Source organism: Marasmius oreades, chromosome 11 (genome assembly GCF_018924745.1).
Source record: "Marasmius oreades isolate 03SP1 chromosome 11, whole genome shotgun sequence".
In the NCBI taxonomy this organism is placed as follows: domain Eukaryota; kingdom Fungi; phylum Basidiomycota; class Agaricomycetes; order Agaricales; family Marasmiaceae; genus Marasmius; species Marasmius oreades.
This window is the reverse complement of record NC_057333.1, coordinates 1146129-1157775: the sequence shown is the minus strand read 5'-3', so window position 1 is coordinate 1157775 and position 11647 is coordinate 1146129. Positions and strand designations below refer to the sequence as shown.

The following is an 11647-nucleotide window of genomic DNA, read 5'->3' as shown; positions in this document are numbered from 1 at the left end:
TCATATTCAACACAGCGAACTGTGGAACATAATTCGTTGACAGCCCCGTCACTGACGCGTTGGCACGAGTGAGCGCTCGAGCGCTCGCCGGCAGGGCCCCATCCAAAACCGCCGAATTTTGCCATCTTTCATGCCAAAACAGACCGAGAATGGGCCAAATGTTTCATGCCGAATTCCCGCCCATATCACCGAAAAACGGCACCCCCTTCGAAAAGCGTAGTCAGCCAATCATAACTTGTCCTTGTTCTCGATGTAGATTCAACGCCCAAGGCAGAGCGTGAGAACTAGCAACAGTCGCGTTTCGGAGGAGCCAAAGTGGTGAAGGGCCCCACTATTGATTACGCCTTCGGCGGAGGGGAACCCCTAGGGAAACCCCATCATGAAATCGAAGGAGTAATTGAAATTGACCCAACTCGGGGGTAATAGAGATGGAATCATCCCATTCAATGTCATGGAGTCGAGTCGGCGGCAAGTTCAAAATCGACTGGGTAGTGATAATTGAGTCATGTTCGAAACGGTGAAGTCCGACTTCGGAGACTGGTCGAAAAGCTATAAAAGATTCCTAGATTCCAGTTGAGATATTATTCCAGCACTCCCCAACTTCACTCAACTTCTTTACCTCTTTAACATGCGTTGCACTTCTTTTGTCGCTCTCGCCTCCGTTCTCGCAGTAGCCTCCGCTGCTCCTTCTGAACTTCAGGCTCGCAAGAACGTCGACCGTCCGGACCCAGGCAACCCCGACCACTGTCCAGGTCGTCCTACTGGCGATGCCGACGCTTGTACCTTTGAAAAACAGGTAATGCTGATCCATCCTACACTCTCGATTGAGCCGAATACTGACACCTTCCTTCAATCAGAGCGACCTTCCTAACCGTCGCATATGGTTCCAACTCGGAACTCCAGTTGCAAACTGCGATAACCCAAACGCACCCTCACTTTCAACCGAAGTTGGTGGTGAAAAGACAGTCACTCAAACTTGGGAACACACCGATAAAGCCGAAATCGACCTCGCTGGTATCAAAATCGGAGCAGAGGGCGGCTGGTCTCAAGCAACGTCCCAAACGGAACGTCAGTCTATAACTGTCGAAATTCCAGCAGGAAAGCAGCGTGTGGCTGTTGCGGGTGTTGATCATAAGGAGAGTTCTGGTAGGATTCGAATCAACTATGGTGACCCTAGCGGAGAATCTGGCAAGAACGACTACCATTTCATTTGGTATGCCAATGGTATTGTATCATCCCAGCCAACGGATGATGTGGAGTTTGATGCGAGGGAGATCAACTGCGGGGAGTCTTTGGATGTTACAACGCTATGAAGAACGCGCATTTTGCGGCGATGATAGACCTATGCCATGTTTATACTTATCAGTAAACCATATTTATGTCAAGTAAAACTTACCTGATCCAAGTTGCTTTTACACTAGACGATGGAGAGTGAACACGTTAACGTAAACGGATGGGATTGATGCTCAACGATGGAAATGAAGTCTGGCCGTGCAAGAATCCATAGCTAACCTCATCGGAAACCTGAGAGAAAGACGAGTTGATACTACGCATCTACCACGTGAACGTTCGAGGTATCGTATACTTTTAACTGCGCGTTTACCACTCCTAAACAATAGAAGTGCGGAATCAGGTTGGAATATCAATTGTGTTATGCAAGAGCAGATCGTACCTCCAAGACTCCGTCACATCATAGCAGCTGTACCTATGGGATGAGAAACAGGATGATAAGCATTTCGGATCCAATTTCTCCACTGATCGTCAGAACCACAATTTGGACCATTGGGAACATCGTGTCCCGGTATAGTCTCTCCAGTTGATAGATGGCTGGGGAAAGCCGTCGTCAATAGTCCGTGAAAGATGCCAAGCACTCTACCTGAGAGGGGGGCTCGATAAGATACGCCTTGACAGTCTTGCTGCGGCGATCTGAACATCCATATCCCAATCTACCGAAAGAAATTGACTCGAACTTCAGGTTTGGTAAAGAGATTGTTTGACTGTGAATAATCGAACGTTAATACCTTGGGAATGTTGGACAAGAGAACATCATTACCGTTATCTTGACTGTTCCTCTAATGAAAGGGTAGAAGCTGCCACGTATCGATTCCGAGATCGCTGAAAAGCGCAAATCACCAGTAAACTCATGAACCCCCCCAGGAAGCCACCTCCCACTACTCTCCTCCACACACACCCTGACAGTATACACACCAGTCTGCATAACGCTCACGCTCTCAGCTCTCTTCCTCCGGTGCCCATGAGTCACCTTCAACGTAACCTGTTCCAAACTTGAGTGTTGCCGGAATACTTCTTCAGCAACCACGCAAGGTCGAGGATCCCCCGACCGATGATATCTCCAGACTTCCAGAGATACAAGATCTTGGGCAATCTTCATCACATCAGGAAGGCTAAATGTCTCTCCCCTCGTCGAACAGATGACCGTCAACTTTTCGAGCTGCTCAACACATTTCCCGACGACCTTTTGGAGCTGTCGAATGTGGTCGTGCGTGTTCTCGGTCCTATCGCTGGTGGAAAAATCCATCCACAGAGACAACCTCTTCAACGACTGGAGCGTACCCACGTACTCTGCTATTTCACCAAAAGCTCTTCCATCGTACGGCTTATCCGTCAGCACCAGCTCCTCAATCGTCGCATTGGTCTCATACGTCCCAAAAGCAACAGGACACCTCAATTACCTGAGATTCCCCAACAACTCCCGATATCTCAGATCCGGTAATCCATGGATAACCAGTGATTCTAGCGCCTTGTGAGTCGAAATCCATTTAGAGAATGATTGGTCTTGGTCTTCTTCCAGCCGGCAATACCTAATCGACGCCAACTCTCCCCATGTCGCCTGAAGGATGGGCGTCACCTCCAACGCTCTACGAGAATGTAAGGAATCTCCACGATGACCCAAAGTCAACATCTTCAGACGCGGTGAACGGTGAATAACCATGTCCCAAAATGCATCAGGGAGTTTTTTTTTCTTGTTCGTGGTGTGCTGGTTGGGATCGTTCATATCAGCACAGTATAATGAAGGCATGAAGGGCACGGTACACACGAATATAATTAACATCTCAGTTCGGATGATAGCCAGAAACCGTGGAGGTCATCGAATGCGAAGAGCTGACTATCAGAATTGATGGCCTTGGTTCCAATATTGGTTCCGACGGTTTTAAGCAGTGGACAGCTTTTGGTTTTTTTAAGTGGTGATGGTCATGATGGACAATGACAAGTAGCTCACCAAACCCTCAAGCTCTCCCAAAGAAGGTCATCTGGAATCTCGAACCCATCCCAAATAAATGTATTCAACGATGATAGATTGGGAGCCAAAAGTTCTACAGCTCTACCAAGTTCAACTTCGCGTTTCCGAGCAGAACGTTGGATGGTACCGGCAGTGGGAACGAGTATGAGTTGGCGAACGAACCTGGATAGATGAGGACGAGTAAGGAGGAAGTGCAGTCTAGTGAGGCATTGCTTGTCCTTCAGATGGAGGTGACAGTAGAGCAATGGAAGGACGAATGTGCACAGTGGCTTTGATGAGAGCGAGAGGGAGATGTTCTGCAATTTCTGCAAATAATTCGAGGGGAAGAGAAGCCATGATGCTGGAGGGAAGTGTAAGTACAGTATTTACCTCAGACTACCAAATTTCATGACGGCCGATATGTAGCCATCCATTATCTCTGAATCGCTGATCCCTTCCAACCTAACAAGTTCTCTCCTGATATATGTAACCAACTCTTCCATCAGCTCTGGATACATCACATACTTGTCCACTTCACCCGGTCCATAGTCATGCACCCCAGATCCATCATCTCGCACTTCCTCCTTTTCAAAATCAACCTTTTCGGGATCCTCAACATTCCCTCCGACAAGATTCACCGCCCTCCTAAAGCTACCAACCGAGTAATCAATCCCCCTCGCTCCTCTCGCCCCCAACAAATTCCTCCAAACAGCCGCCGCCAACTCTGCATCACTCTTTACGAGTCCCAAATCGAACGACATCCCCATCCCCATCCACTGTTCCCTAAAAACCTTCAACTGTCTCGTCACCAACCTCTCAGGCGCCCGACTCCCTCGTTTCAGTGTCTCCCCTTCAGGTGGCAAATTTGGATTCACATAAAACGTACTAGGTGTCGTGTATGGCGCCCGCGGTGGCACCGAAGGCTGTAATATCGCTCGTATCCGGTCTTCTATATCCAAGAAGAAATGATCCAGCACAAACTGAACGTAGTATTTCCCATGTGGTGGTGGAAGCGCGCGAAGTCGGACTGTGAGCATCCATACGTGCAGATGCGTTATTGTAAACCATGATTGAAACGTTGGAGGTAGATCACATTCTATAAACATGAAAAAGTCAGCAGAGTTAGAGTAAACGTTCACGCGCTTCCGACTCACTGTGCCTCCAAAAATCCTGATTGGCTCCAGCCGTACCCACACAAAGACTGTCATACAACACCAACGCTCTCCTTCCCGCGATTTGTTTCGGAGAATTGTACCCCAACAGTGTCGTCAGTCTCTCAAACCAGAATCGCGCTGACGGAGACGTTTCAATTTTTCGTGTGAGCCAGCTTTCCGTCGTGGGGGCCGCGGCGGGTGATGTTTTCGTTTGCGTTTTTTGGGTTCTTGTTTCCGACTTTTGCGTGCGGCTACTAGTCGACTTTAGACGATGAGGACCATTGATAGGAACCCGTATGAGATGTTCGTATCCCAAGGCTTTTGAGACGTGTCGTCTGAGCATGAAGGTGACACCGCGTAGCGAAAAAATTGAAATTCTCAAAAACGGACCGGAGTTGGTATACACGTGATTTGGACTTTTCATTCTATCAAGAAATTGAAGAATTAAACGCGGTGGCTCTGACCTGGATCAAGACGATATCGACTGTATACGAGAGATTCTATCCAATTTGTACTTACAAAACGCGTCGAACTCAGCGAATAATGCGAAATAAAACTTGGAAGCCTCGGACAACAAACGGTAAGTACAAGTACACGCAGTTCTAACTTATGCTGATTATCATCACTATGTAATTAACTTCGCTGCCCAACATATTAAATTAATGGGCGTTGAAAACGGGTACGCGGAATTAGAGATGGGTGAGCTTTATGATTTGTACGGCGAAGAGGAAGGGGTCCGCACAAGACAGTGAAGAGTACAACGATTAGAGTTTCTCCAAGCCCGACAAAGCTCCAGAGAAAGACGAGATGATAGAACCTAAAGTATGTGGGGAAGGCACAGAGATGTTTCAACATCTGAAAACCCCGAAACACGTTCTAATCTTCGTCAACTCGTAGTCTCTTTGAGGACGAATTTTGATCTTCATCATTTCGTCGTCCTTGACCTTGACACGCTCTCCAAAGATCGCAAGCGTGAAACATTCTCACAATGACTGTCAAGAGCTTGAGTGAGGCGATCCGAACACCAAAAACCTGGATCTTCATTGATCATTTCATGCAAGAGAGGTCGGTATTCTGGTTGCTGGTCCATGAGAAGAAGAGATAACCGCGTCAGATCGGCGTCAACTTCGTATGGCTTTCTAAACTGATCAACCCATTTGAGGACTCGCCCACAGGACCACAAGTCGACCCTAATAGGGTTTACTGCTCGCATTGGTTCGCCTTCATCGAGAGCAACTTCCGGTGCTGTCCAGCCGTCAGTACCCCAGCCTATTTTCACCTTCGCTTCCGCGTCATTGCACCAGACAGCAACATCAAAGTCAATGATAAACAGACGTTGAGCTTTGAAGTCGTAGACGATATTCGAAGGCTTGATGTCTAGGTGCGCAATGTGAAGTTTATGAAGGAATGCAACACCGTCCACAAGTTGACGACGTAGTTGGATAGTCCAGCCTATAAGTGGAGTGTTGACAATGTCGATTTTATCGAGACAATGATGCATGGGGAGGATCATCAGTTGCCCCAGACGGGACTCCAAGGTGTCCAAAAGGTCGAGGGTATGTTTCTGGGCTGATTCTGTTGAGGAGAGATGACGCAAGAACGACAGCTCGTCAGGGTGTCCCAACTTGGCGATGAAAGGCATTCCTTTGCGTAGCACCTTTACAACGTGACCAGATACGGTCATGAGTGAGTGAACATAGCGAACGATATCTGTTGATAGCCTTACCCGGAAAACACCCTTCTTTATTTCGCCGCCCATGGCGTATCCAGAGTCCAGTAATGTGGACTCAAGTTCCTGGCACGCACCGTTATCGTGCCCCGGCCCGTCGAGTGTGCGAGGGTATTTCTCCAGGACTTCCCTGGCCAATCGATCGACGTCTTGCTCCTCGACGATGGGACCGAAGTTGTAGACGTAATATGTATAGTTATACACCAAACGGATGAAAGAGGCAAGTGCGTGCGGATCTTTCAGATAATAAAGTTTCTTCTGGAAGATTATCTAGGCGAAATAATGGTTGGGTAACGGAAGGGACTCGAAAGAGCACAACCCTACGCACTTTTTCACCTTTCTTCTTGTATACAACCCAACGATATGCATTCCATTGCTTCGTAATAAAGATACCCATCAAAAAGAACCTGTTTTTCTTGTCGTCTGGGACATGGTGGTGTGCGAGCTTGAAAGTGCATAGCAACTGGACCTGGAGCTCACACTCGTCGTCATGATTACGAGAAGAGTCGAACTGTACCAACAGACGGGGCAGCAGGCTGGTCGAAAAAGCCCAGTCGGGGCGAAAAGTGTGGCAATATATTGAGTTTACACCCTGAAGAAGAAAATATAGGGGTAACTCTTTTTCACTGTATGAAAATGGATCAGATTGCCACAAAGGTGAACAGGCTTCGGGTGCAACCTACGTTAAAAGACTGCCAGATGGCACCCAACGACGCCAATGAGCCATGAAACTTTCCATTAGAATACCCACCGTTGTGTGGATGGACAGGATTTCTCCTGGGTCCTTTGATAGCAGATAACGCATGCTCTTTAGAGCCGAGAAACAGTGGTGCATTTCGAAATTTTCTGGAAAGTAATCTTGCGCCTCTGCGTCGTCAGACAAGACCTCTTCTAGAACGTCGACATCCTCGGATGAACCTTGCAATGTCACAAAACATTCCACCACCCAGTAGGAAGGTCATTGACTGACGCGGGCTGAAACATCCATGCTTACCTCCTGCTTGGAACAGCCATATGGCTTCCTCGACATCTCCAAAATATCGCTGATTTCTGACGGAAGAGCATTTGTGTCCTCCTCACACTCATCCAGATTCGAGTCGAAAAATGATTTCCAATCGGGTTTGACCTCGTCTCCATCCCGGCGAAGCACGACTTTGAACGTAAGAAGAAGGTCACTATCTCCAGGTGCGGCAGCTAATGGCGTGGTTAGATTTTGCGACCAAAAAATGAGTACTACGCACTTAAAGCCTCCTGCGTCTCAGAGTGGAAATAGGCGAGGATATGGACTTCTCCTGCTTCAGGTGCAGAGGGCCAATAATGGGAGACCCGAAAGTGATGCTGCAGAGGCGAATGTCCCATCGGATCAAATCCAAGAAGTCCATCATTTGGTTGGGAGACCATCTTGTACAAGCTGATCTTGCCTGGTGGGTGGCGAGCTCCAACAAATGGGTCTTGCCCCCAAGTCGAAACTCGAGTTGTTAACTCGGATAAAAGGGAATGAATAGTGGCATCAGGGCTGATGGGAACGGGAAATGGGCTAGAGATGGTTCTTCCCCCTTCGCCGAATTGATACCTTAGGGTATACATTATGGATGAGGACCAGATGAGGAGACAAACAAGAGTCACAACATAGGGGCGTTCTTGAAAGTCTAATGCATAGTAATACTAGTAAATCAACGAGCAGCAAATGGCAAACACAACTATCCAGTACACATCTGCGATGAACAACTTTGACTTACTTTGGTGCGTAGAAATCTGGAAGTGCTGTTGTAGCTTACATGGTCAAAATGGATGCGTGGTCGACAGGAACACCATTTACATACAATTGCTCAAGTACCCTATTTGGTTCCACGAACCCCAATCCTGTAATACACGAGACTCTTGCGTCCTCACCCCCTACAACTCGAGCGAAATCATCCGCGTTCTCTTCAAATCTCGGACGATCGTTTTCCAAGACTTTAGTAGTATCCACTCTAGCCGGACCTGCACATCCGATCTATCTAGAAGGAAGAAAGTGCTCGTATAAGAGGATTGGGAGTGATATGGAATTCCAAAAGCTTGGAGTAGAGGCATAGGATCGAGTCGAAATCGCCAAGGACCATCGTCGCCTTAAAAGCAAAGCACTCTGCCCAATCAATTATTTATACCCCGAAGTTTTCGTGGGTCAAGAAGAACCTGCGGAAATGTTAGTATCTATTCCTTCATGCCCTTTCCCGCACGCTTGAAGATCATTAGTACGTCCACAGATTCACCCGAAAATAACAGGATATATCAGGCCTATGGAACGGACTCGTGGGTCGATATGTCTCTGAGAGATAACTGGTCATCGTCGGGAAATGGTGGAGATACTTCCGATAGTGAAGATCAATCACCAGAAACAAGCTGCGATTATCTTGGGTTCAGGAAGTGGTGTCGAGAGCATCGGCGATTGTACAGCGACGTCGCGTTCCATGACTTTTTAGTTGTACATTCAACAAGAAAATTTATGGTACACATCACACACTGAAGTTTCCGAAATCGATCCCGATCCCACCCACATTCGAAACCGTCCGGTCACAACAACCCCATCCCAGAAATCTAATCCCACCAACTCTCCCCTTCTCCCTTGTCCCTCCCCATCCTCTCAGCCGTCAAAATCGCAGCTCTCACAAAGAACGTCCCATCCAAAACCTCCGCACCCTCAAGCTCTGTATCCTTGAATTCTGCGCTCCCAGGCATCCTAGACCCATATAAGGTCGAAAAATGCCCCAACGCTCTCTGAATCTTCGGTAAATGATCATCAGGATGGTTCATCGCTTGGTTCACAACTGCCAACCACGGATTCGGATTCGGGTTGGATGACACGAGTGCATTTTTATGTGCCGAGGAAGGTGCTGATTCGAGCTGGTCCGCGGTGGTGGAAGTAGATTCATAGAACCGTTTGATATCGAGAGGCATTTTACCTCGAGAAACCCACCAGACGAGACATATCGCAAAGTAGCTTCGTAAAAGGGTGTGTTGGGAAGCAGGCGAAAGATAGGCGATAAGGGAGGGTAAGAATAACGAGGACGTGACAAGGTGCATCCTATATGAGGGGAGTCTGAGCATGGTTCACTCACTCAGTAATCAAAATTCAACCTCTCACCTGAAAAAATCGGCTTTGAAACTCGGTTTCAAGTTCTTATCTTCCCCCTCTTCCAATCCAGACACCGCGTACAATAACGCGTTCGTCCACTGCAACTCTTCCACTTTTTTCTTCACAACCTCATGATCCTTCCCATCGAACCCACTCGCCCACTCCTGAACATATTTGTAAATCTTCTCCCCCGATTCAGCCAACGTAGCCTCATACATCGACAACGAGTGCTCCTCCGTTGCGCGTTTGATGATTTCCAATTGAATAGAAGAGTCTTTGATGATTCGGGAGACGGTTGTGAATGCGTGTATACCCGTAGTAGAATCCCGCGAAACAGTTTCATTACTCAGTTTCCTTCCAAAAGTGAATGAATGTATCCGAGAGGAGAGCGAGCTGACGGAAGGAACAGGATCGGAGGTGAACACTGAAGGTGGGATTAACGAGCTACTTGAAGCTGCATGGACCGCGGCTTGTGCAAGCCCTTCAATAAAACGTCGTGAGATTGACTCGTATACAATAGAGATGGCCGTAGTTCTTACCTTCAGCAACTATCCCAGGTATCGCGAACTCGTATCCATAGCCCGTATGGATCATCGGGTGCACCAGACCGGCTAAGAGACGATTCAACATCTCCGGATGGTTCCCTGACTTGCTCTTGGACCCAAAGTTCCGAGACGATGAAAAGATTTGTTCCTCGAGGACAGTTCCGACGGAGTTTTTGTTGGCTTCCAGTTCGTGGGTGAAATATTTTAGATAGGCATTATAGAATCTATTAAGGGAATGTGAGATTTGAATAGTGGGTACTTCTTACCCCCATATGCAAGTTATACGGACCTTTCATCCCCAAGATGATCATTGAAATTCTCATTTGTAATTGGCTCTGGAGATTCAAACGCAGGTCTCTGATACTCCGAATCGCGTTCGTATGAAGTCTGTATCACCTCCTTGTCTGCTCCAAGAGCCCATACTGCAAGAACACGATGAGCTATGTGACTGGCAAAAGGAGGGTCAGAGACGAGATGATCGCGAGGAACAGTAATAGCTCACTTGTGAAACCCCTTGTTGTTGAAAAAGATGTGATGTGTTTTTTGATTGTCCTCCAAGACTCGTTTCAAACTCTCCGTAGAAGCTGGGTTGATGCCCGGGAGGACGTGAGGGCTTATCTGTGAGGGGGATAGGGAAGGTGTAGGGAATAGCTGGAATGAATCTTCTGTGGTCATGGTGGTGTTGGGAGTTGCGTGAGACCCAGAGACAAGGGTTCGAAAGATTATATAGCGCCGATGTGCGTCATGGGGAATACAATTCATTCTTTGCTGATGAATCGTCTTACTTATACCAGTGGTCATCAGACTAGTAATCTGTGACTTCATGCCCGGGAACGGAGAATGGCGAAGACAGTCAAGAACTTGAAGAAGAGACATTTGCCTGCAGGTCGATGCGAGAGGTAACAGTTATCGTAGACCGCTTTTAAAGAAAAGCTTGTATTACCAAGCACTAAGTATAGAGTGGTGGAGTATGTTATAGCCTGTGGGTGCGGGTGATCGGGCGTCTCGGCATCAATTCTTCGATAATGACTTTTTTTTTGAACTTCCACAACCTGAACTTCCCCTGCAAACGGTCAATATCAAGTACCCTTCGCCGAAAAATATTTCGAGATTGGAGGCGGAGAAAGAAGATTCACCATCGTTTCGTTCGAAACCCAAAACGACAGGTGTTGAAAAGTTGACGGTAGGATACGGTCGTTTACGAAGCTTGGTCTTGTAGTTGCAAACTAGGCTAGGGTGTTACACCAACGTTGACAGATCACGATGGTGCGTTTCCCTCCTGCTTCCCTCGGCCATGTAACTAATGTTCGCGTTATTCCAGTATTCTCGCCATACCCTTCTAAAGTTCTACTGGTCCTCTGATCGTAAGCGTCGAACGGGCGCCTATCCCTATTACTTGTCATGGTCATCGTGGACCCCGTAGATGGAAGTGAGGGTAATTTTGTCGTGGAAGCCGTCCGTAGGGTTATTATTTTTGCAGGAAATCGTGATACACGGGCCCGGAAATACCTTTCGTGGTGCATAGAAGATGCAAGAGGGCCAGCGTTTGGAGACTGAGTGGGTCTGAGACTCTGAGTCAGCTCAGTGAGGTATTCTAATTTTTCGGCGCCATCACTTGAATTCCCTTTACGGTCTGTCATCACGAACGCCACGCCGCTCTCTTTCAGGATCAACTTCAGTTGTCCACCAAGTCTCAAATCTGTCGAACAAATTTACCTGAAGTAGACTCTCACGCGTTCTGCTTTTAACGGTTCGATGGGTCCGCACTCTTTCAACCAAGCTGCAATTGGTGCGACGACACCTTCAATGCAACGTACCGTGACATCTCGCAGCCGTTGGTAGGATTACTTCCGGTATTTGAAG

The 11647-nt window shown here is 47.7% G+C and overlaps 6 protein-coding genes across 6 annotated transcripts; 1 reads left to right on the top strand and 5 right to left on the bottom strand.

The window, feature by feature from the left end:
• Window positions 1-628: 628 nt before the first annotated feature.
• Window positions 629-1313, top strand: E1B28_003201 (uncharacterized protein; the record flags this gene model as incomplete). The annotated part of the gene is made up of 2 exons (XM_043160170.1): window positions 629-796; window positions 858-1313. The coding sequence occupies 2 exons, from the start codon at window positions 629-631 to the stop codon at window positions 1311-1313; spliced, it is 624 nt and encodes a 207-aa protein (XP_043002126.1).
• A 1376-nt stretch (window positions 1314-2689) lies between these two features.
• Window positions 2690-3073, bottom strand: E1B28_003200 (uncharacterized protein; the record flags this gene model as incomplete). Its single annotated transcript, XM_043160169.1, has 2 exons — window positions 2690-2998; window positions 3059-3073. The coding sequence occupies 2 exons, from the start codon at window positions 3071-3073 to the stop codon at window positions 2690-2692; spliced, it is 324 nt and encodes a 107-aa protein (XP_043002125.1).
• Window positions 3074-3627: 554 nt separating this feature from the next.
• On the bottom strand, window positions 3628-4738 carry E1B28_003199 (uncharacterized protein; the record flags this gene model as incomplete). The annotated part of the gene is made up of 2 exons (XM_043160168.1): window positions 3628-4337; window positions 4396-4738. The coding sequence occupies 2 exons, from the start codon at window positions 4736-4738 to the stop codon at window positions 3628-3630; spliced, it is 1053 nt and encodes a 350-aa protein (XP_043002124.1).
• Window positions 4739-5320: 582 nt separating this feature from the next.
• E1B28_003198 (uncharacterized protein) lies at window positions 5321-6959 on the bottom strand (the record flags this gene model as incomplete). The annotated part of the gene is made up of 4 exons (XM_043160167.1): window positions 5321-6052; window positions 6122-6394; window positions 6453-6750; window positions 6808-6959. 4 exons carry the CDS (start codon window positions 6957-6959, stop codon window positions 5321-5323), a joined length of 1455 nt encoding a protein of 484 aa, XP_043002123.1.
• Window positions 6960-7015: 56 nt separating this feature from the next.
• E1B28_003197 (uncharacterized protein) lies at window positions 7016-7711 on the bottom strand (the record flags this gene model as incomplete). The annotated part of the gene is made up of 3 exons (XM_043160166.1): window positions 7016-7042; window positions 7119-7318; window positions 7366-7711. The coding sequence occupies 3 exons, from the start codon at window positions 7709-7711 to the stop codon at window positions 7016-7018; spliced, it is 573 nt and encodes a 190-aa protein (XP_043002122.1).
• Window positions 7712-8701: 990 nt separating this feature from the next.
• Window positions 8702-10459, bottom strand: E1B28_003196 (uncharacterized protein; the record flags this gene model as incomplete). The annotated part of the gene is made up of 5 exons (XM_043160165.1): window positions 8702-9188; window positions 9249-9720; window positions 9779-10008; window positions 10074-10232; window positions 10287-10459. 5 exons carry the CDS (start codon window positions 10457-10459, stop codon window positions 8702-8704), a joined length of 1521 nt encoding a protein of 506 aa, XP_043002121.1.
• Between the last annotated feature and the right edge of the window lie 1188 nt (window positions 10460-11647).